The sequence below is a fragment of the Mobula hypostoma genome, chromosome 11 (assembly GCF_963921235.1).
Source record: "Mobula hypostoma chromosome 11, sMobHyp1.1, whole genome shotgun sequence".
NCBI classification, from domain to species: Eukaryota; Metazoa; Chordata; class Chondrichthyes; order Myliobatiformes; family Myliobatidae; genus Mobula; species Mobula hypostoma.
In genome coordinates, this window is record NC_086107.1 from 104,898,132 (window position 1) to 104,922,690 (window position 24,559).

At 38.6% G+C, this 24,559-nt stretch overlaps 1 protein-coding gene across 15 annotated transcripts in view; it reads left to right on the plus strand.

The window, feature by feature from the left end:
* LOC134354059 (RNA binding protein fox-1 homolog 2-like) overlaps positions 1 to 24,559 on the plus strand; it is a 299,787-nt gene that overhangs the window by 267,713 nt on the left and 7,515 nt on the right. For 11 of the 15 annotated variants that reach the window (XM_063062782.1, XM_063062793.1, XM_063062781.1 and 8 more), the window contains 3 exons: positions 1,467 to 1,596; positions 10,557 to 10,621; positions 14,034 to 14,106. In XM_063062782.1, coding sequence (XP_062918852.1) covers positions 1,467 to 1,596; positions 10,557 to 10,621; positions 14,034 to 14,106 — 268 coding nt within the window. Of the gene's footprint in view, positions 1 to 1,466; positions 1,597 to 5,519; positions 5,560 to 6,339; positions 6,383 to 10,556; positions 10,622 to 14,033; positions 14,107 to 24,559 lie in introns of those variants that run through there. The other 4 variants (XM_063062795.1, XM_063062784.1, XR_010019717.1 and 1 more) reach the window with 3 other exon arrangements.

The following is a 24,559-nucleotide window of genomic DNA, read 5'->3' on the forward strand; positions in this document are numbered from 1 at the left end:
GTACCTCACAACGTGTGCAGTCTGGCACATGCCTATCCGTTCTATTACCTATCCAGCATCCTCCTCAGTGAAATTACTCTTACGTCATTGCATTCTAATTCAATTATAGCCAAAAAAAAAAGAGAGATTTCTAGGCACAAGGGGTAAGTGTATTTTTGTAAAGGAATATCTGCCTCAATTGTATTGAATGGCAAAACAGACACGAACTGTCAGATAGCATACTTCTGCTCTGCCCATGTTTCTGTTGCCTGAAGAGGCTTCTGTTCCCATGTCTGTAGGGTCACCAAAGCACCTGCCTTTGGCCCATTCCTATTTGTAATCTGAGTCATTCCCCTCAGCAATATAGTCTGAAAATGTGCTGTCAATCATCATATGCATGCTATTACCATCCACCTCTGCATTAGCACTGCTTGTTCTAACCACTCCACTCTAGTTAAATTGTCAAGTTACTTGTCATGCAGCAATAGGAAGAAACTTTTCAGGTTTAATATTGAGAAAAAGACATCATTTCAGTCCTATCATAATATTCAGATCCTAGACATTGATTCTAGTACTCATCATAGCAGCTATCTGAAACTATCAAAGTTATGTATAATCTTCATAACATATTTAAGAAATGAGCTTCAGATCATATTTGGAACTTGGACTGTAACTCTCTTTTTCTATCTCTTTATGACTCTGCTTCACTCAGCTGCTGAAATTTTCATCAACCCTGACATTAATCACTTCTGTTAGTGATCATCTACAGCTCTGCTATCCATCTTTAAACTTGGGATCAATTAAATGATACTTAATCTTTTCCAGCTTGCTTATTATCTACATCAATCTATACCCTGAGATGATCTAAGATTGACAGGCTGTTCAACATGAGTTCTAATTAGGCTCTGTTTGTCTTTTTAAATCACTTTAAGAAATATATTAGCATTATGTTTTCTTTTGTAGTAACCACACAGTGCTGTTTGCAGACCTTCAATGACTCATAAACCAGAACCCCTAGTTTGCTCACGTCCAGCAACCTTGAACACACATGGTATTATCAATGTTGCACACGAAGTAGATGTCTGAGCAAAGTATTCTTTCATACTAGGGGCCATGATTGGATTAGGACCAGGGTCCTACTGCTTCAATTGCAATGTCTAATGTCTACATCACTTAGTCTCACTTTTTAATTCAGAAACAATTAATTTTGTGTTTGTGAATAATTATTTTTACAATTTTGGGTGTATTTCAGAGGCAATGTTACTATATTACATATTTATAGAAGTATTTTGTAGTGGCCTTGTGTTAATTTTACATTGTTTTCGGTGATGCTTGTATGTATCACGTTACAATTGTTGAAGTGGTCTTTAATCGATATGTCAAAGCCACTGTTGATGCTGCTTAAACAGATATTTTGAACTAATACAGTATTTGATGACAGTTTTTGGCAGTGACCTGTTTCTCTCCTCCATTCTGTACTTCTTCAGTTCCTGGTTTCCCATATCAAGCAGCTACTACTGCAGCTGCACTGAGAGGTGCCCTGAGAGGACGAGGTCGTGCGGTCTATAGCGCATTCCGTGCAGCAGCACCTCCTGCTGCCATCCCAGCTTATGGAGGGTAAGCAAATGTGTCTGGAATTGAATTAGCAATCTTTGTGCGTGAAGATTTGACGGATAATTATCACTATCTAATATCATTACTCTCTTTGCATTCTGCATTCAGTTACTGTCTTTTTTTTAATAGTGTGCTTAGTGTCATAACACACTGTATTGCTAATTGGATGACCTCTGATTGACCCCTTTCCTCAATCCTCACACTGAAAGCAAAAAAAAATCTTTGCTAAGTGATTTGCTGTATCTAATATGGGAGTTTTTATGTGGAACATCGTGGGTTCTCTGCAAAATTCATGGTTTAGAGATCATTCCAATGTACCACATACCTAATTGTCTGTTGCACACAACAATGTTCTGTTCGCTGTCTTGGTAAAACAGCCAACATAATCAAAGCCCACCCACCCTGGATTTCTCTTTTCTCCTCTCTCCCATTGGGCAAAAGATCCAAAAGCTTGAAAGCACTTACCACCAAGCCCAAGGACAGCCACTATTCCCTGACTATTGAATAGTTCCCTGGTATAAAAGGATGGGTTGTTGACCTCACTATCTAACTTATCATGATCTTGCATATTATTTGCTTCCTGCATTGCACTTTCTCCGCAATTTTTACACATTATTCTGCATTATTAGTATTTTAGCTTGTTCTATCTCAGTACAATGTGTAATGAATTGATCGGTATGAACAGCATGCAAGACAAGCTTTTCACTGTATTGCAGTACACATCACAATAAACCAATTCCAATTGTTCTTCTATGTCCATCAAATCAACAACAGTTTTTATTACATTAAGCTACATGTAATATCTTCAGATAACTTCATAGATTGTGCTATAAAATTTGTTTGTGGTCTATTGGTATGCCTTTTGATTAAGTAATTAAATGGATATTTAATAGGGTATTGTTCAGAATATCTAAAGAGTGGACTTAAACAAATTAGGTTTGAATTGAGCAATTGTAAGATACAAATTCAAGTTTATACTGAAATAGATGTTAAAATAAATCATGTTTTGAAATTTTAGACTTAGTCTTAATTTTAAATTGCGAACATTGCTTTCTCTTTTTAATACCTCCTCTTTTCATAAGTTGCCTGAACAGTCTGTTTGGACAATAAAATACATCTATTGGAACGTTAAAATAGATCGCTTATTCCTAAATTCTCCTTTTCCATTGAGATTAAGAACTATATATTTTACCTGATCTGCTCACCATGAAACTCTTTTGTCCATTAATTACTCCTTACAACCTGTTATCAATTCTCTGTGTATACACAGAAATAATTGTTATCCTGGTGTTTACTCATTGGAGTGACAGTTCCCCATTTTTTTTTGCTTAGAAGCTTACAGTGACTGACTTTCCTATGAGAGTGTCTCTCATTGGCAATATCAGTTGTTTTCTTAGAGGTGAATCCTTGCTCACTAATCAGGTGTGTTATGTTAGAGTTCCAACATGTCACTGATTTTTGTTCAGTTAAGCATTCTATTTTTGATTTATCAAACATAGTGTTCAAGTCTAATACAACATTTTGTATTCTTAACTGAATAGAGAATGCATGCTTAATCATAGTCATTGCAGCATATGCTTCCAATTTCACTCTTTAAGCAATAAAGAAATAAGTGTGATATTTTTGTTACATTTTTCATTTTCTCTATACAGTCCATGGTCCTTTGATTCATTTTTTTAGGCTAAATTGAACATGATTATATAAGTTTATAAATAGAGGAAGATGTTGATCCCTCTCTCAAATATCATAGTTATACAATTGTTTTGACATTTATATTGAATATAGAGGTTATCAATGCAGCTTTTTGTGACTTTCATACAATACTTGTTGACCATGTTGTTAGTTTCTTTCTGACCTCTTTCCACTGTGAGCCACATATCAGCCACACAAGTTCAAGTGTGTGGAATTTGACCCCTATCATCTCTGTTTATGAAGCCAATTCTTTTCACTAGTTCTCCAATATCTTGAGCTATGGCAAATGCTTGCCATTCAATTGGTTTACATTCTTGTTAGTAAATAGAACAATAAGTTCATCCTAGATATTGCCACATAACACTTGTGCATAGGTCTTGTGTTTCTTTCCGTGCATGGTTTCAAAAACTCAAGCATGCTGGGTGCAATAAATGATTGGTGTATTGTTAAATAGTGTGTAACCGATTACTTCAAATCACCTCAAGTAGGTGATGCCGCCCTGTCAATAAATGTAAAGGAATGGAGAGAAAAGGTATTTAGAAAAAATTGGCAGTAGAGGTCCTTGATCTGCTACAGAAGGATTTTCTAATTTTCTGTCGATCAAATAACTTCAACAGCACTGTCTCTGGAAAAAAATATTTAACAGAAGCATGTTTTAACATAATATGGACTTAAGAATCCTTAAAGCATGTGGATAATTTTTGTTGGCTAACATTGTCACTGATGGCTGAGAAGGAAGGTTTTTCTCAAGTGAAACAGGAGCTTAGGTATATTGGATTTTTAAATTGCAAAATACTTAATACTGGGCTAGAGAAATTCTGAAATCATTGAAGTGCATACTTCCAAATCATGTGCATTGTATATTAAAATGCTTAATGAATAAATGATTTGCCAGAAGTGGTTTTAAGAACTCTTGATTCAAATCACACTCACCAGAACTAGCGTGCATTTCTGAAATTTTCAGTTCATTTTTAAGGCATATACTGCAAGAGTTTGCAGTGTTACTGTACAGCAGTGTGAATATCTTCAGTTAGGTGCATCCCACAATGTAACTAATACCAGCCTATTTTACTATAAATATGTGGGTCTTATTAACCCATTGGTGGAATAAGCCTGCATTGGACTAGACAAAAGGAATCCGGGTCCCTGTGTTGATAAAGGAACATTAGCAGATTTGCAGCCTCTCAGACTTTTTCTGTCAATCAATGCCTAATTTTAACTTCAGCCACACCTTTCCTGCTTTAATTCCATATCCTTTGATATTCTTAACACATTTTTCATATAAACGTATCTCAAACTTACAATTTTCCTTTGAACCAGTATCCATCCACAATATTTTGAAGTGAAATTACTTTTGTGTTTTCACTGCTGATGCTATAGAAGATGTGATTCCTGGTTGACTTTTAAATAACCCAGCCCTAATTTTTGAAAGAATTCTGAAAGTAATTACTCCAGCTAAAGTACTGAATTCTATCATTTTAGTTTCTTTGGTTAATCTCACTTAATTTTCTACATCAAGCAAATAAATGCGTAATTTATTGTTCTTAATTTAACACATAAGCTGCCAGTATCATTCTGGTAAATCTGAGCTGCACCCTTTTGAAGGCTAAAGTGACTGAGATGTAATGCTAAGAATTGAATGCAGTCCTCCAGATTGAAACTGACCAATGTTCCTTACAATTGATGCATTGCTTTTTCATTGGGTATCCCAGTCCTCTTGAAGTAAAAGCCAACATTCTGTTAGCCCTTTGATTACATTTTGTAGATCTCTTTTAGTAACAGATGCAACCTGCAAATGAGAAGGATAAGCAGAACATGTCAAGAAAATCAAAAGCTGAGTTAGTAGAATTTCCCTTTAAATTTCTGTGTTCATGTAGTGTAGAGTTGAATGCTAATTAGATGGCTCACCTAACTGAAGAGCTCTGATACTGCCAAGTTATGTACTGTAAACCTGTAGCCCAGCCCTATTGATAGACAATCAGGTGCTTAAAAATAGCAGTTCCAAATTAGTGGCTCCAAAATGGCAGCATGATTGTAAATACATTTCAGGGGTAGCGTAATTTGAAAGGTATACCTTGCATGTTTAGAAGGAAAGAAAATTCCTAATGAAGTGTTCAAAGATTTTTGATGGGTATTTGATCTTGCCATGGAGTTCTTGTGACAAACCTTACCTGCATTAGCCCCTGCATGTTGAAATTGCAGTAATGAGAGTGTTTCTGTGTGCATCTCTGCAGTGTGGTTTACCAAGATGGATTTTATGGTGCCGATCTCTATGTAAGTATAAATATTATTTTACACTGTCACCCTTCTGCTGATGAAGCCATTCTTTAAATCAGTATGCTATTACTTCCTCCAGCTATGTATACTTTTCCATATCTGGAAGGGGTGTTAATTTCAGAGTTTACTGAACCTTAACCCTAGTTATGTAAACTTGAAGGTAGTTGCCTCAGTTTTATACCCTGTTTGAGTTTCATCAACTGAAAAATTGTGATCCTTTTCTAATTACAATGTACAGTATTCTGAAACCTGGAAGCATTGCGCTCTGAAAGAATCAGTTTCTTTTGAAATATATTGACAGCATTACTTTTCCATTGAGTAAGGATGACCTTTGCTGCACTGGTTCTGATACTGCACCTAGTTTGTAAGTAAGATCTTGAGAAACAAATTTTTAAAGTTCACAGAATTGCTCTCAATTCTCTGCCCTTTTCATTTTTACAGTTAATTGTGTTGGAATTAATTGGAAAAAATATTATTCTGTCAAGAATGTATTTGACTTTGAAATCAAATCCCTCATCTTTTGATCTATAAATAGTAGAGATGGCAGTTGGCAAAAGAAATGTTGTGACAGGTGCTCAGAGTAAATTTAACAAATGTTCAACCTTTTCAATATAGTCATTGTGCAGCCTGTGACCGCCTCTTGTTTATCAATTAGGTTTAACAGTGTAAACCATCCTCCACATAGAATGGCTTTATCCAAGGAGGGTCTCTCTCATTTTGGTTGCTTTTTTTTAATCTAGCCTCGTCGCCAATGTTCTTCCCTGTGTTTTATTATAGAATAGTATATCAGGAACCAGTGTATAGCAGTAAGTTACCGCAGGTATGATAGAAATGTGTGAAGAGACCAATCGCACAGATTGTGGATTGCAGTGAAAATCCTACTAACAGCAAAGACTGCAGTTAGGGATGGGAGCAGGCACCATGGAGATAAAGCATTCTTGCAGAGTTCTCTGATTTCATCAAGAGCTTAACACAATTGTAAACCAAAAAAATCTCCCCTGCTAATGAATATAATTGGTAGGTTTATAACGTGGGTTGTGTCGATTACCAACTCAATGCATTTAATTTTGAATCATTAAAGTGCTGAAGGAAGTGTGTTATTCTCAGTTGGATTAAAGGTTAATGCAACACTAAGGCTTCATTCTAGAGAAAAGTTTCCCCTCCTACTTAGGTGGAATGGAGATCTGGCTTACTCAAGGTGAGAGAAGAGTTTTCCAATGTGGCACTTGAGTAGATTACCTTATATAGTTAGTGTGAGTGGATTTTACTTATTTATATCTTATTGGAAAAAAAATTTCGTATTTCCCATTCCATGGGGAAAAAAATATAAACCGGAAGTTTTCTTACAGATTTGTGGAAACCTTGCAACAGGGACATATAAGCATGACCTAGTGTGACACTGTTTTCTACCTTTTTCTCTTCTGTTTCATCTAAACTAAACCTGATGCAGATATGATGGGTTTTTAAATATATACTTTACTGCCCAAAAACCTATTTCATTGGAGTGCTGAAAGACTGGAATATCAGGGTCTCAGCCTGTCTCTGAAAGTAGGTAGTTATAACAGTGTTGTTTACACTTAGGCTTGGAAAAAATCTTTGAGGACACATGTCTGTAATAAGAGAGATGAATGAGGTAATAAAACTTCTCCTTTGAAAAGAGTGGAAGCAATATCATTGGGAAATGCGAAACCAGCCTGCAGTACATTAATCATGCAAGAAAGTGAAGATAAAACCTAATGGGATCCAAGCATTGAATTCCAATGAACCAAGTCACTTTTATTCACTGAAGTACATTGTGGCGTAAACACCATCATACTTTTCCATTAATTCATTTCTCACTGCATTTGGGCAAGGTCTCAATTGAGTGCCTAACTTTAAATATTTAGGAATTTCTTGGTCATAAATATTTAAATGCAGTCCAGGTAGAATTATTGTCTTCTGATCACTTTTCACATGCAGTCCATACAAGGAGTGTTCAAGGACACAGTTTCTTTTTCCATGGACATACAATTACTGAATGTGTTCACCAAATTTTTGGTAAAATTCAGAATAAAATAAAAAAACTGAATTTGATTTATTGATGTAGAACAATGGCCCTTATAATACAGACAGAACAGAATTTCTATATATTCTATCAAAAACATCCATTAATTCTGCTGTATTTGTTTTGGAAGTGAATACATGGAGCAGTACATCCTGTTGACTCCATATCTATCACTAGTGCCATTCTGTGCATAATATGAGAAAAGTGTGTTTTTAGAGTCAGGTCATACAGCACAAAAACAGACCCTTTGCCCAAGACGTCAGTGCTACCCATCAATCACACATTTACGCTAATCCCATTTTATTCTCCCAACATTCCTATCACAGATTCTGCTCTTCTACACAAAAAGGTCAATTTGAAGTGAAAAATTAAATTACCAATCTGCGTCTTTGTGTGTGGGAAGGAATTGGAGTGAAAGTACAAACTCCACACAGTCAGTGCTAGACATCAAGATCAAACTAAACTGGATCATTGTTGTAAGGCAACATGTCTCTCAGCTGCACCATTGCACCACCCTCAATTATCCCCATTGTTCTCCTTTTTCAAAGTTAGTGTTCTACTGGTTTGTGGTTTTAAGTCTTCAGTACCCTCCACCCCACAGTGAATATCAGGGGGCATTTACCTGTGGCATACTCAATTACTGCCAGTTCCTGCTTCTCTCCACACACCCCTGCAACTACTTAGAACATAGGAGCAGTAGTCCTGTTGATCTCCTTTGAGGAGGGTCATTCCAGCATTTTGTCTCTTTACTTTGCGCCTCCTTCCCCCATCCCTGCGTGGTCCTTTCACACAACTCAGTTTGGAAAGGGAAGCTGGGTTGTTTGTATTAGCTCTATTTACCTACGCCACCATGAAAATGCTGCTGCTGCGTTTTTCTACCCTTAGAAGAAGGTGCAGTCATCTCTCAAGCAAGTGTACTTCAGCACCCTTTCTACCAAAGTAGCAAGACTAGTTCAATGAGTGCAGCTAATTGTACCTCATCATCTCTACCTCCAGTTCTACATGACAATTAAAATTTGCTCTGGGCTACACTTTTAACAGAACTTAGTTCATAAAATTCATTGTTAAAACTAAAGTGATTTTTTTTTTCAGTACATATAGTAATTATGTCAGTAAGGCGATAAATGTTGGATATATTCAAGATTAGCGATTCATTTAATCCTTTTGCTGGTCAGTAATGATTTTTTTTAAAAAGTTAATTCCAAGCAAGCAGTCACTATAAGTAATCTATTTTCCACAGATGCCTGATAAATGTGCTGTAGAGTTTGGTTAGTATCACAGCTCCCACCTCTAACTGCAGCAAGAACTCTTAATGTGGTTTGCTTGACGTGAACGTTAACCTCTTAGGTATGCGGGAGAGGCTGCAATGAATGAATGGTGATCGTGAATGTTTATTACATTTTCATATATACATTTATACATAATACTGAGAATTGTGGCTGCACGCTCTAGTAATCCAGGCTGTTTCCTTCACTCGGCTTGCCATAGCAAATAGGGCTGAGGGCCGTCCCTTGGAGAATGCTGGGACGGCCAGAGTTAGTCTGTGGATCATTTGGTTGGTGATTGCTAGTGCTGTAGATTTGGACATTCGCATGCTCCAATTTCTCCTGATTGACAGATTCCACAGCTTGACTGTTTAGAAAATAAAGATTCATTTGTACCTGCATATTTAATCTAATGTTTTAAAACTGCATTTGTTTTATTATGATCTATTAAACTTGGGTTACAGATGGCAATTATACAACACATTTTGGCAGTGCTTCTAATGTAAAAGTCTTAGCAGGGTTCAAAATCTGCTCTAGTTTTGCACATCTGTTAAACATTTCCTGTTCAACAGACTGCAATTTCTCCCATCCCCAGGAGTTCTAATTATGAAAGCAACTTGTGCGTGGTTAATATTGGGTAGAAGGCAACTGCACTTGGCCTGTTAATGCTTCCTGGCTCCATTCATTAACTGGAGGGATACTGCAATCCTTGAACTGTACTAAAGTGTCCCAAGGAGAGAAGAGGAAGTGGGTTGGGGAGAGACATGTGCTTTTTGAATGGAAATTTACAGCCTTCTTTTCATTTCCATTTTTCTTTATTGCATCCCAGTAGGATTGGCAGCAGTTGATTTTTTTTTTCATTTTCTGTCTCTAAATTTTGAATCTGGTGATCTAACTTTAATATGGATGGATCTTTCTTTCCCTTCACCTTATAATGAATTGAAATAAACAGTAAAAATTCCAATCAGATTCTTTGGTAGTTTCATAGTGCTAAAGAGTTTGCAGGGTCAGCAGATGCCCAAGTTATTTCAGCATTAGACAGTGGGTTTGGTGGGTATGAGTGGTTGGGGTTGAAGTGGGTGGGGAGCCTTTTTGCAGGTGCGGCCCTAATGAAGTTGGTACAAGGTTTCAGTCTTACTGCTTTGAGAATTATACAGTCAGATATTTAAGTTGTCACCTAGAGTGGATAGCCAGCGCCTCTTCTCCAGGGCACCACTGCTCAATACAAGAGGACGTGGCTTTAAGGTAAGGGGTGGGAAGTTCAAGGGGGATATTAGAGGAAGGTTTTTCACTCAGAGAGTGGTTGGTGCGTGGAGTGCACTGCCTGAGTCAGTGGTGGAGGCAGATACACTAGTGAAGTTTAAGAGACTACGAGACAAGTATATGGAGAAATTTAAGCTGGGGGCTTGCTTATATGGGAGGCAGGGTTTAAGGGTCGGCACAACATTGTGGGCCAAAGGGCCTGTACTGTGCTGTACTATTCTATGTTCTATGTTCTAAGATTTTTTACACCTTTAATTCCAAAAGGAAAAGACAAAATCTGCACTGCTAACAATGAATGGTGCATGCATCAAATTTTGTATTAAAGTTTATAATTTATAAAACAAATGCAGTTGTCCCCATTGATTTGGTGTACGGTGTGAGTATGTTGCAGAGTTCTGAGATGTCTTCCTGATTATTCCCAGGGTGGATATGCAGCCTATAGGTATGCACAGCCAGCAACTGCAACTGCTACTGCGTACAGTGACAGGTAAGTGCCAAGTCTACCCTCCTCATTACTGTTTGCTTCTAAAGTCTTTATTTTCACAGAAGGGATCCATTGTTTGCTGTAACATTGAACTTATTTTGCCGGGTGATATCATGGTGCAGTTGCAGTTTGAAGTTTGTAGCTGAGAACATTTTTGCTGAGTAGTTGTAAATAAAGTGCATCATTTCTGTAGTTAATGAAATGTTACAATGCAGGTAGGTTAAATTACTGACAGTGTTTTGTATCGATTATCCATTAGTGAATGAACCAATCATTCTTCATCATGTAACCATAAGTATAAAATCACTGTCAGGTCAAAGATGTAAGAACAAAGAAGTACCAGAAAGGGTGAAGGCCCATTCTCTCAACCATCTTGTAATTATTTTTCCTCCTACTTACTCTTGTTAAAGATATCACCCAATAAGATATCCACACAAATGCTGCTGAACTTCCTCAGTAGTCATTGCTTTGCCTTTCTCAACTAACAAAGTCTTAATGGTGAGTCCCTCACTTTGAGCAAGTTAAAGTGCAACTGGAACGTTATGAATGCCACCAACAAAAAGCTTCCACCTATTCAGGGATGGCATTGTGAAATAAAATCCACCAACACTGCTGACAGGCAATATTTCTACACTTGTTCTGTCTCATTTGTCATTTCCATCATCCAGAATTTGAACTTCTGAGGTAAAATCAAACCAAGCAAGCATTTTTAATAAAAATACAAGTCATTCTGCAGATGCTGGAAGTGCAGATTAACACAAAATGCTGGAGGACTCAGTTGCTCAGGCATCATCTGTGGAGAGGAATAAACAGTTGACGTTTCAGGCTGAGACCCTTCATCGGGACTCATGGTGAGTGCACCATGATGTCACCCTTGATGATAAATAAAAATATCTTCTGATGGCCATGTCCAACACCCTTTAAAATATATCTCCTTGCTGCTTTCACTTGGGGACAGTAGATGACGATCTGGATCAGGGGTTCCCAACCTTTTTTTTATGCCATGGACCCTTACCATTGGCTGAGGGGTCCATGAACTCCAGGTCAGGAACCCCAGACCTAGATTTTCAGCAGCATTTGGGAGAGGATTCGTTCCTGTTAGTTGAGATTCATTCAGATGAAAATCAAGAGAAGTATTACTTGGATTTCTTGATATCCATGCTTGATGTCTTGGATTATTGATTGCAACAACATTGGTAGAGCAGCCAGACAATGGGAACAGAAAGATGCCCTTCTGTTATTTTGGAGGCTTTGGAAACTTAATGTTTACTCATTTGATTTTTTTTTTGAGCATATGATTTCTTATTTTGAGAAATGCCTTTTTTCCTCAAAAGGAGCACGTCAAGATGTTTATATGCCATAAATTACACAGCCAGTGCAGCACATGATTGATTGGATGCTGTCAACCTAAAATTCCCTTAGGCCATCTTTCAGTCAATGCACTGACCTTACAGAAAAGTGCTGTTTTAAAGGCTTCTAACATTACTCTGCCTTCACTTAGTGAAAAATATTTTGTTCTCATTGTTCACTGGATTAAATTTTCTTTGGAAATAATATAAATGGGCTGGCAGTAGTGCTGATCTCACACAGGTCTAGTGACCCCAGCTCAATCCTGCCCTCAGGTGCTGTCTGTATAGAGTTTGTATGTTCTCCTTGTGACTGCATGGTGCTCCAGTTTCCTTCCACTCGACATTCTGTTTGGAAGATTAATTGGCTACTCTAAATCACATTGGTGTAGGGTAGATATTATGGGATGTAAGAGAGAATAGCTTACAAGAAATTAAGTGGGGGAATGGGATTGATGGAATTTCTCTGACAGCTGATATAGACTTGGACCAAATGATGATCTCCAGTGTTTTAAGGAAAATGAATAAATTGTAATAAACAAGGCCTTTTCACCTGCTGCATCTTTGTCAAAAGGCTCACTTCACCTCAACCTTAGTAAAGTAAGCCCTTTCTCAAATATTTAAGCTCTTGTATATATGACTAGTCCTATTAAAGCAGAGCCATAATGCTCCATTATGATTGCATACCATCTGGTTAATCCTGTTTCTGTTTATTCCTATTTACATCTAATTTGCTAGCCAGTGAGCAGTTATTTCTCTCAAAACCTTTCATATTTTGAGATCTTCTTTAAATCTCCCATTAATCATCATCCTCATTCTAGTGGAAAATGCATCTTGAGCCTTTCTTTGTAATAGACCAATCGTGATTTTTTGATTTTACTATGTTCAGTGTTTATATAAGTGTCCAGAAATCCTTACAGTGCACTATCTAGCCTGACCAATGTCCTTTACAGATTAAAAAATAGGTTGTGTTTAATGTAGAGAATCTACCAAGATGCTTGTATGAAGCATAAAATTCTAGTATTTGTTTCTAAATTCTGTGCACAGGCTTTATAAAATCTAGAGTTCTTTTTCTTTGGGGTGTTGCTTATTTGTGCTCTCACATTTTAAAGATTTCTGTTCATTTCTAGAACATAAAGTTTTACAAATCCAGCTTGAATCAAGCCGGAAAAAAAAATTATAAGCAATGGAGAAACATTCTATCTGCATGTTGTTTTCTTTTCCCAGTTTTGTGTCTGCATCTTAGTAAAAATAGAAAACAAATATCAACACAACCAATATATTACCAGTTTTTTTTTAAGTATCCAGCTTTCCAACAGAGAAAGCAGTTGAAGACTGTATCCAATATAATTATTGACTAATTCATGGCATATAGCAGTTTGACGTTCCTTTTGAGAAATAAAGTATTTCTCAGAATAAGAAAATATATGTTCAAAATGGTGGAAACAGTCAAGCTTCCAAAGGGGTTTGAGGCATTCACTTCTTTTTCTTCTCTGCCCCCCTCTGTCTCTATATCCCTCAAAAAATATATCAATCTGTTTCTATCAAATTGATTATTTATGAGGTAAGAGAAAACACCTATTTCTGCTGTTGGCGACTCAAGAAATTTAACTGGATTTTGAACCTTCTGGTACCTCACAAAGTGGTCATTTTTCTTTGATTATCAACAGCCTTTCTTACTGTAAGGCATCAAATCTGATGTTTTAATCTCAGTAATCTTATAAATCCGGTAGGTTTATTTAGTAACAATTGAGAATTGGAATCCTGGTGGAATTTTCCACCAAACTAGAGTTCTGAGGTCAGTTGTAGGAGTCCCAGTTATAGTGTTGCTGTTTGTTGAAATAGTTAACATTTGCACAAAGTGTTCGGGGGGGAGGGGGGAGAGAGACTTCTCTTGGTTCAGTGCAACACCATCTACTGTATGTATTACCACACAAAATGCTCGAGAAACTCAGCAGGTGAGGCAGCATCTATGCAAAGGAATAAGTATTATAAATACTGCTATTGGTAATACATACTACTGAATGTATTTCTGCATTTATATTGCAAATTATTTTATCCTTTTCCAGCTATGGGCGTGTTTACACGGCAGATCCCTATCACACACTTGCTCCTGCGCCTACCTATGGAGTCAGCGCTGTGGTAAGCAGTCATATTTATTTCTTTTTTAAAATATTGGTAATTTTATTACCATCTTTAATGTAAAACACATTACAGAATTGTAAAAAGTCAAAATGGGCACCAAGCCAAAAGAGGTGATGAGAAGCTATCAGAGAGGGCCTGGATGGCTGAGGGAGGGGAGTTAGAGTTGTTGGATAGGATGACTACATACAGCACATTTACTGAAAAATCAGTAAATACTCGGGTTATGATCAGGCAGCAAAGTTGGAACTATGAGAACAGACCCATGAAGCATCACAACTCAAAAGAGTCATTGGAAGAGGTAGGTATGGTAAATTCTGTTGCAAGCTACAACCAGATTCATAAGTGCAAATGCATTGTCAGTGTATTGTGGACATCTTTATTGCCAATTTGAGTCTTAAAAAAAATAGAAATTCTGTGAAAGGTGATTGCTGACATTCAAATTTAAGAACATTAGGAAAGAAAGGAAATTCAATATGGGCAATAATTTATAGCGGTAAACAAGGTTAGACTTGAAGTGCATTGTGACAATTTGGCGAGTGGCAAGTTTTAGAGCTTTTGTACTTTCAGCAGATTCAATAAATTTAGTTTCACAACTTGCCTTGTTGAGAGTTGATTCAGCAAATATCTTCTAGACGATACCTCATGCTCAGTTCTGCACCCTATTTGAATCCACTTTGAGCACTAAAGGATTGTCATCCAGAATGCTGGTGCTCCATTTTGAGCAGCTGTAACTAAAGGTTCCCACAGGTTATCAGTCATATTATATTTTACAAGGAGAATCCTTGAATCGTTCCCCCTTATCCATTTCATAACCTATTGGTGCACAGTCAGTGGAGCGCCTGTTTCAAGAGTGTCACGTGGGGGATGCAAACATTGCCACTCATCAAAACTCAGCGTAGTTAGAGCTTCAATCATAGGAAAATTGGCCCACGAGAGAGTGCTGGTCTTGGTTCATTTATCCTGCCAGAAGATTTAGGCAATGTTTCTGAAACAGCATTTCTGGTGATTTGAGGTAAATCTGATCTATACATGAAAGTGGTGATGACTGTTGTCCAGTAGCCAATAAGCTATGTATTGGATTTGCTCTTGATTATCAAAGGCTTTGTTGACGCACCAAAGGAGATGGTGAAGGGATATAAATACCATAATCACTAAACTACAGTACCCAAAGTAAACTGGTACAGCAATGGAAATGGTGCTTTGCACAGCAGTTTAACATGCTAGTGGAATGTTTCCTTTGCTCTGCACCTCCCCATGTAATGTTTCTGTTTCCTGCTGGATGCTCTTATGGAGCCTTTTCCAAAAGGCCGTTCTCTGTGTATGATTTTAAATGATGAACATTGGTAGATTATTTGGGAATAACCTAATTCTGTTGTGCACCCACCCCCCCCCACAACATACAAAGTAACTGTGATATCCACTTTAAAGTTCAAAGCAAATTTATTATCAAAGTACATATACAATAGTGTGCAAAAGTCTTAGGCACCCTAGATTTTTAATATAAATTTTGTTTTAGATGTTTATTTTTTGTCATTAGTTTGTCAGTAGAAAAGAACAAATCTTTGATTTTCAGACATACATTTTCCAAAAAATTAGATGTTAGAGAATGTTTTGTATTCTTTTAAAGAAAGTAACATATTAAGTAATAGACCACTTTTCAAATAAAAGCTTGATTACTTTTTAGGTGTTTAGCCCAGTGCATGACTAAACAAAGATAACAAACAGGTGCTAATGATAGTTGACATGATGAGTTGAATGAATTAAACTGATTAACTAAAACAGAAATGGGTGTAGAAGGAATCAAACTGGACAACCAAACTATTCTTACACCATGGCAAGAGTGAGCATAATAACAAGACACAAGGCAGGCATCCTGTGTCTCCCACGCAGAAATTTCATGGCAGACAGGAGTTTCAAGATGTTCTGTCCAAGCTCTTCTAAAGAAGCACAAAAAAACAGGCAAGATTAAAGACCAGAAATGCAATGGTTGGCCACAGAAACTGAGTGCAACAGACAGGAGATATATCAAACTGGCGTCCTTTCTAAATCGAAAAAATCCACCATTGCTATTAGCTCTGCAGACTACTTGCAGAAACTACTGGAACCCAAGTACACCCCTCTACAGTCCAGAAAAGTCTTGCCAGAAGTGGTCTTCATGGAAGAGCTGCTGACAAAATGCCATTCCTCTGAAGTGGGAACAAAACTGAGAGACTTACTTGTGCACAAAAACTCAAGGACTGGGGTGCTGAACATTGGCAGCAAGTGTTCTGGATTGACAAGTCAAAATTTGAAATTTTGTCTATAACAGGAGGCAGTAGTGGAGAGTGCTACATGGATGAGTGCAGCTAACGGTGAAGCAAGCATAGCGGGGGTTCACTGCAGGTTTGGGGCTGCATTCCTACAAATGGAGTTGGTGATCTGGACAGAATTAATGGAATCCTCAATGCTGATTAGTACAAGCAGGTTCTCATCCATCACGCAAAACCATCAGGGAGCCGTCTGTTCAGTCCCAACTTCATTTTACAGCAAGGCAATAACTCCAAGCACACAGCCAAGGACATGTAGAACTATCATCAGTGAAAAGAAGAACAAGGAGTTCTGCAACAGATGGTATGGCCTCCACAGAGCCCTGATCTCAACATTATCAAGGTTGTCTGGAATTACCTGGAGGGATAAAAGCAAGCAAGCCAGCCAGCCAAAGTCTGCAGAAGAACTGTGGCAAGTTCTCCAAGATGTTTGGAACAACACAACAGCCGATTTTCTTATAAAACTGCATGATAGTGTACCTAAGTGAATTACATAGACATAGAAAACATAGAAAATAGGTGCAGGAGTAGGCCATTCGGCCCTTCGAGCCTGCACCGCCATTTATTATGATCATGGCTAATCATCCAACTCAGAACCCTGCACCAGCCTTCCCTCCATACCCTCTGATCCCCTAGCCACAAGGGCCATATCTAACTCCCTCTTAAATATAGCCAATGAACTGGCCTCAACTGTTTCCTGTGGCAGAGAATTCCACAGATTCACCACTCTCTGTGTGAAGAAGTTTTTCCTCATCTCGGTCCTAAAAGGCTTCCCCTTTATCCTCAAACTGTGACCCCTCGTTCTGGACTTCCCCAACATCGGGAACAATCTTCCTGCATCTAGCCTGTCCAATCCCTTTAGAATTTTATACGTTTCAATAAGATCCCCCCTCAATCTTCTAAATTCCAATGAGTACAAGCCTAGTTCATCCAGTCTTTCTTCATATGAAAGTCCTGCCATCCCAGGAATCAATCTGGTGAACCTTCTTTGTACTCCCTCTACGGCAAGGATGTCTTTCCTCAGATTAGGGGACCAAAACTGCACACAGTACTCCAGTTGTGGTCTCACCAAGGCCTTGTACAACTGCAGTAGTACCTCCCTGCTCCTGTACTCGAATCCTCTTGCTATAAATGCCAGCATACCATTCGCCTTTTTCACTGCCTGCTGTACCTGCATGCTCACTTTCAATGACTGGTGTATAATGACACCCAGGTCTCGTTGCACCTCCCCTTTTCCTAATCGGCCACCATTCAGATAATAATCTGTTTTCCTATTTTTGCCACCAAAGTGGATAACTTCACATTTATCCACATTAAATTGCATCTGCCATGAATTTGCCCACTCACCTAACCTATCCAAGTCACCCTGCATCCTCTTAGCATCCTCCTCACAGCTAACACTGCCGCCCAGCTTCGTGTTATCTGCAAACTTGGAGATGCTGCATTTAATTCCCTCATCCAAGTCATTAATATATATTGTAAACAACTGGGGTCCCAGCACTGAGCCTTGCGGTACCCCACTAGTCACTGCCTGCCATTCTGAAAAGGTCCCATTTATTCCCACTCTTTGCTTCCTGTCTGCTAACCAATTTTCTATCCACATCAATACCTTACCCCCAATACCGTGTGCTTTAAGTTTGCACACTAATCTCCTGTGTGGAACCTTCTCAAAAGCCTTTTGAAAATCCAAATATACCACATCCACTGGTTTTCCCCTATCCACTCTACTAGTTACATCCTCAAAAAATTCTATGAGATTCGTCAGACATGATTTTCCTTTCACAAATCCATGCTGACTTTGTTCGATGATTTCACCGCTTTCCAAATGTGCTGTTATCACATCTTTGATAACTGACTCCAGCAGTTTCCCCACCACCGACGTTAGGCTAACCGGTCTATAATTCCCCGGTTTCTCTCTCCCTCCTTTTTTAAAATGTGAGGTTATATTAGCCACCCTCCAATCCTGAGGAACTAGTCCAGAATCTAACAAGTTTTGAAAAATTATCACTAATGCATCCACTATTTCTTGGGCTACTTCCTTAAGCACTCTGGGATGCAGACTATCTGGCCCTGGGGATTTATCTGCCTTTAATCCCTTCAATTTACCTAACACCACTTCCCTACTAACATGTATCTCACTCAGTTCCTCCATCTCACTGGACCCTCTGTCCCCTACTATTTCTGGAAGATTATTTATGTCCTCCTTAGTGAAGACAGAACCAAAGTAATTATTCAATTGGTCTGCCGTGTCCTTGCTCCCCATAATCAATTCGCCTGTTTCTGTCTGTAGGGGACCTACATTTGTCTTTACCAGTCTTTTCCTTTTTACATATCTATAAAAGCTTTTACAGTCAGTTTTTATGTTCCCTGCCAGTTTTCTCTCATAATCTTTTTTCCCCTTCCCAATTAAGCCCTTTGTCCTCTTCTGCTGAACTCTGAATTTCTCCCAGTCCTCAGGTGAGCCACTTTTTCTGGCTAATTTGTGTGCTGCTTCTTTGGAATTGATACTATCCCTAATTTCTCTTGTCAGCCACGAGTCCACTACCTTCCTTGATTTATTCTTTTGCCAAACTGGGATGAACAATTGTTGTAGTTCATCCATGCAATCTTTAAATGCTTGCCATTGCATATCCACCGTCAATCCTTTAAGTGTCATTTGCCAATCTATCTTAGCTAATTCACATCTCATACCTTCACAGTTACCCTTCTTTAAGTTCAGAACCTTTGTTTCTGAATTAACTATGTCACTCTCCATCTTCATTAAGATATTCACCATATTATGGTCACTCTTACCCAAGGGGCCTCTCATGACAAGATTGCTAATTAACCCTTCCTCATTCCTCAAAACCCAGACTAGAATAGCCTGCTCTCTAGTTGGTTCTTCGACATGTTGGTTCAAAAAACCATCCCGCATATTTTCCAAGAAATCCTCTTCCTCAGCACCCTTACCAATTTGGTTCACCCAATCTACATGTAGATTGAAGTCACCCATTATAACTGCTGTTCCTTTATTGCACACATTTCTAATTTCCTGTTTAATACCATCCCCAACCTCCCTACTACTGTTAGGTGGCCTGTACACAACTGCCACCAGTGTTTTCTGCCTCTTAGTGTTATGCAGCTCTACCCATATCGATTCCACATCCTCCCGGCTAACATCCTTCCTTTCTACTGCGTTAATCTCCTCTCTAACCAGCAATGCTACCCCACCTCCTTTTCTTTCATGTCTATCCCTCCTGAATATTGAATATCCCTGAACGTTGAGCTCCCATCCTTGGTCACCCTGGAGCCATGTCTCTGTGATCCCAACTATATCATAATCATTAATAACAATCTGCACTTTCAATTCATCCACCTTGTTATGAATGCTCCTGGCATTGACACACAAAGCCTTCAGGCGCTCTTTTACAACTCTCTTAGCCCATATACAATTACGTTGAAAAGTGGCCCTTTTTGATGCTTGCCCTGGATTTGTCGGCCTGCCACTTTTACTTTTCTCCTTACTACTTTTTGCTTCTACCCTCACTTTACACCCCTCTGTCTCTCCCCCTGTTGTGCACTAACCTCCTCTCGCCTTGATGTAGCTTTAAAGGAACAAAGGGTGGTCACACCAAATATTGATTTCATTTAGTTTTTTTTAACTGCTTACTGCACTTCATAGTATGTTTTTGATATGTAGAAACTTTTCAGTTAATTATTTTTGAAAGCTTTGCAGAATTTTTTTACATGTGCCTGAGACTTTTGCATAGTACTATTTGTCACCATATACAACCCTGAGATTTTTTTTTTGCAAGCATATTCAGTATATCTAAGGACCATAATAGAATCAATGAAAGACTACACCCAACAGGGTGGACAACCAGTGAGAAAAAGACAACAAACTTGAGCAAATACAAAGATAATAATAATAAATAAGCAATAAATATCAAGAACCTGAGATCAAGTGTCCTTGAGTGTGAGTCCATAGGTTATAGGAACAGTTCAGTGATGGGCAAGTGAAGTTGAGTAAAATTATCCTTTCTGATTCAAGAGCCTGATGACTGACTGGTAATAACTGTTCCCGAAGCTGGTAGTAGGAGTCCTCAGGCTCCTGCAGTACCTCCTTCCTGATAGCAGCAGTGAGAAGAGAGCATAACCTGGGTGGTGGGGATTTCAGATGATAGATCCTGCTTTCCTGCAACAATGCTCCATGCAGGTGTACACAATGATGGGAAGGGCTTTATCTGTGGCACTGGGCTATATCCACTACTTTTTTTCATTCAAGAGCATTGGTGTTTCCAGTCATCAAAAGACAAAGGAAAGTGATTAGGAATGGGAGCACTGTCCCTTTTCAAGAACTGCACACCAAATTATTTGTTTCCTGGCTGAAATAAACTAATTAGCACAGATTGGAGATTAATCCTGGAATTCTGTGTGCCGTTTAGTTTCTATTGAATCATGATTTTGGTATTTATTTTTAATTTGAAAACATCAGTATAGTTGAGTAAATGATTGTGGCCATTGAATTAGTAAACTCAACTACCTTTCTGATATTGCTCAAACTCTGAGAAGTGGAAAGGTGATACACAATCGGGGCATGAAATTGTTCAGATTTCACGTGTCTATTTCCTGGTCTCCATCCATCCTCTTTAATTACATCTGTCTCCAGACACACTTGCACTGTTAGTGTTATCAGGGAACCTGAGAAATGTTTTAATTTCACCATATCTTTGAGATTGTTCCCACTCACACTATCTGATCAACAAATCCTTGGAACATTCATACAGGCACTAAATTCAATTAATGTGATTGATTACTTTTTGATGGTTAATGTATCTATCCAAGATTCAATTGAATTCTTGTACTGCTGATTGATGAGGTGGTCTGGAACATGATGTTTATTTCTCCTTCTCTCCACACCTACCAAAATCAAACTTGCCAGGCCTGAATATTTCTGACAGATATTGCCCCTCCTTCCTTTACTGATTCCTTTATTGACTTCACTTTAACTCTTGGTTGAGCATAAGCTGACTGAGCAATGAACTTGCTGTTCATGCAGCAAGCTGAGCACTTAAAACATCAGGTCATGGATCAGGGCAACTGGGTTTCCTGCCTTAGGTCTCCTATGTTTTTCCTGATGCTTTTAATTGACGTGTGATTTTCTGAATGTGTTGACCTCAGGCGAGATTGGACAAGACAAAAGCCCAAGAGGAAATGTCCTATCAATCTCTGCCCCGCGTGTTCATTCAAGGTATCCTTAAAGCAGCAGTATTGAAGCTAGAAACTAGCCAAGTCATTCCAAACTGCTTGCAAAAAAGTGGTCATACAGGTGTGCTGGATCGAATAAAGCAATCATTCCTTGCACTTGCTGTGCAGCTGTTATAGTTCCTAGAACTTCCCTTTAATGCAAGAAATTTAAAATGTAGTTTCTCTTTATTCATCTCTTAAAATTGTAAATATCTTTGTATCTGTTTCCCTCTAACAATTAGGCCCCTGGTCACTAACTCTAGGCAGCAGGTGTCTCCAGCCTATTGAAACATGGTAGGCACCCATAATCTAATCTGTCCTCATTTGACATGTACGAAGGTAGTTTCTAATCTGAGCATTTGTTAATGACGAGCTGTAAGAAGACTTTTCTTTCCTAGACCTTGAGGGCTGAGGCTATTCTATACCTTTGCACCTTGCCAGTTCCTCCCAGTAGTCTCTTCTGTCACAACAAACCCCAGGATTTTTTTGTCTGAATGTTTGAAATTTTCTATACCCACCTATGCAACCAGGTAGAAAGTTGTGATAACAGAATTGGTTGAGATGTCAGTTTTGTGCCATCTGGCAGTGAAAATTCATATTATGTATGTTATTGGTAAATTGGTTTATTATTTTCACATGTACCGAGGTACAGTGGAAAAACTGTATGTTCCATGATCCCAATTTACAGAGTTTCAGGTTCCTTAGCAATTGAAAAGTGTTCTCAAAACAGACAAAAACAAGTCTTGAGTCATACAATCTATATTTGAGTTGAGGGGTGAGGTCAGCAAAGGATTTATAAGCAGTTTTGCAGTGAAAATTGGGTGTGGCTACAGGCTTAAGATACGAGCAAGTTTCAAATTCCAGCTTGGTTTCCTCTTTTTCCCAAAAAAAGAATGGTCTGCTCTGTTCAACATGTATTTTCCAAATAAAACATGAAGTTTGTTGTTGGCAGAGTCTAGTCAGGCTTGACTGCTTATGTGTGCATCAAATGAGCTCTGGTGAAGGTACTGGCTCATCTGCACTGTGCATCACCTACCCTGCAACTGTCCTGGTGTAAGTAGTAAATGCTACCAGACAATCAGATCATAGACAATTGTGCGTTGTTTTGCAAGTATTCTTCCAAAAAGCTTTAAATAGGAAAAAAAAAGGCATTAAATTAAGCTAATTGCTTTTGGATAGTGGAAAAAAATATTTAAATGCGCCCTACCACTTCCCTGAGTAACTCGGTATAAACAGGGACAAATTTGTTTGGCGTAAGCTGGAAGACATTGTCACCAATTAGGTCATAGTGGAAATGGTTTCACTTTTTTTTAGTACATTGTTCAAAAAGATAGAAAATGCTGGAAGTACTCAGCTGGTCAATTAACACCAGGTCCTACTCCATGGAAATAGGGCATTTGGCCCAATTCATGCATGCAGACAGAGATTACCATCTAAGCTAGGCTCATTGCCTGTGTTTGGCCCATATACCTCTTTTCCTGTCCATGTCCATTCAATTTCCTTTTAAATATTGTTAATAAACCTGTTTCAATCACTTCCTTTGGCAACCCATTCCATGTACGCACCATCTTCTAGATCAGGTGTTCCCTACCTGGGGTCCATGGACCCCTCAGTTAATGGTAAGGCTCCATGGCATAAAAAAGCATGGGAATCCCTGTTCTAGATGGAAAAAGTTGCCCCTTGGGTTCCTATTAACCTTCTCAACCTAAACCTATGCCTCTGATTTTTGATTCTCCAGCCTAGGGAAAAAACTCTGCATATTCACTCTATAATTTTATGCACCTTCTGTAAGATCACCCCTCAGTCTCCTATATGCTCCAATAAATAAAGTACCAACTTGATCAACCTTGCAACCAAACTCAGTCCCCAAATCTCATAAATCTCCTCTGCATTCTTTCCAGCTTAATGACATCTTTCCTACAGTAGGCTATCCAAAATTGAATACAGTATTTCATGTGCAGCTTCACCAATATCTTGTACAACTGCAACATAGCGTCCCAACTTCTAAACTCAGTGCCCTGACAGCCAACATGTTATAAGCCGCCTTCATCACCCTGTCTACCTGTGACACCACTTTCAGGGAATCGTACTTCTAGATCGCTTGGTTCTAGAATACCCCTCTGGGTCCTACCGTTCACTGTCTGAAAGTCCTACCTTCTTTTGTCTCCCTGAAATGAAACACTTCACACACTTACCTGAGTTGAATTTCATTTGCCATTCCTTAGACCATTTAACAGCTGAATAATATCCCTCTATAAATCCTGATAACCGTTTTCACTGTCTTTGATTCTTAGTGTCATCAGTAAACTTACTAACCATGCCTTGTACATTCTCATGCAAGTCATTAGTATTGATAACAAATAACAATGGACCCAGCAATGGGGAACTACACCATGACGGCCTTCCACCATTACCTCCATTAGTATTGATAACAAATTACAATGGACCCAGCAATGGGGAACTACACCATGACGGCCTTCCACCATTACCTCCTACTTCCTACCATCAGGCCAATGGTGCATCTAGTCACCTCTACCTGGGTTCCATGTGATCTAACTTTTCAAAGCAGCCTACCATATGGAACCTTATCAAAGACCATTAGACTACATCTACTGCCTTCATCGACTTTCTTGGTTACTACTTCAAAAAAACTAACTTGTGGTAATATCTGTAGGAGGTAAAAGCTAATATTTCAGTTTCACTTTCATAGAAACATAGAAAGCCTACAGCACAATACAGGTCCTTTGGCCCACAATGCTATGCTGAACATGTACTTACTTTAGAAATTACCTAGGGTTACCCATAGCCCTCCATTTTTCTAAGCTCCATGTACCTATCCAGGAGTCTCCTAAAAGAACCTATTATATCCGCCTCCATCACTGTTGCCGGCAGCCCATTCCACATACTCACCACTCTCT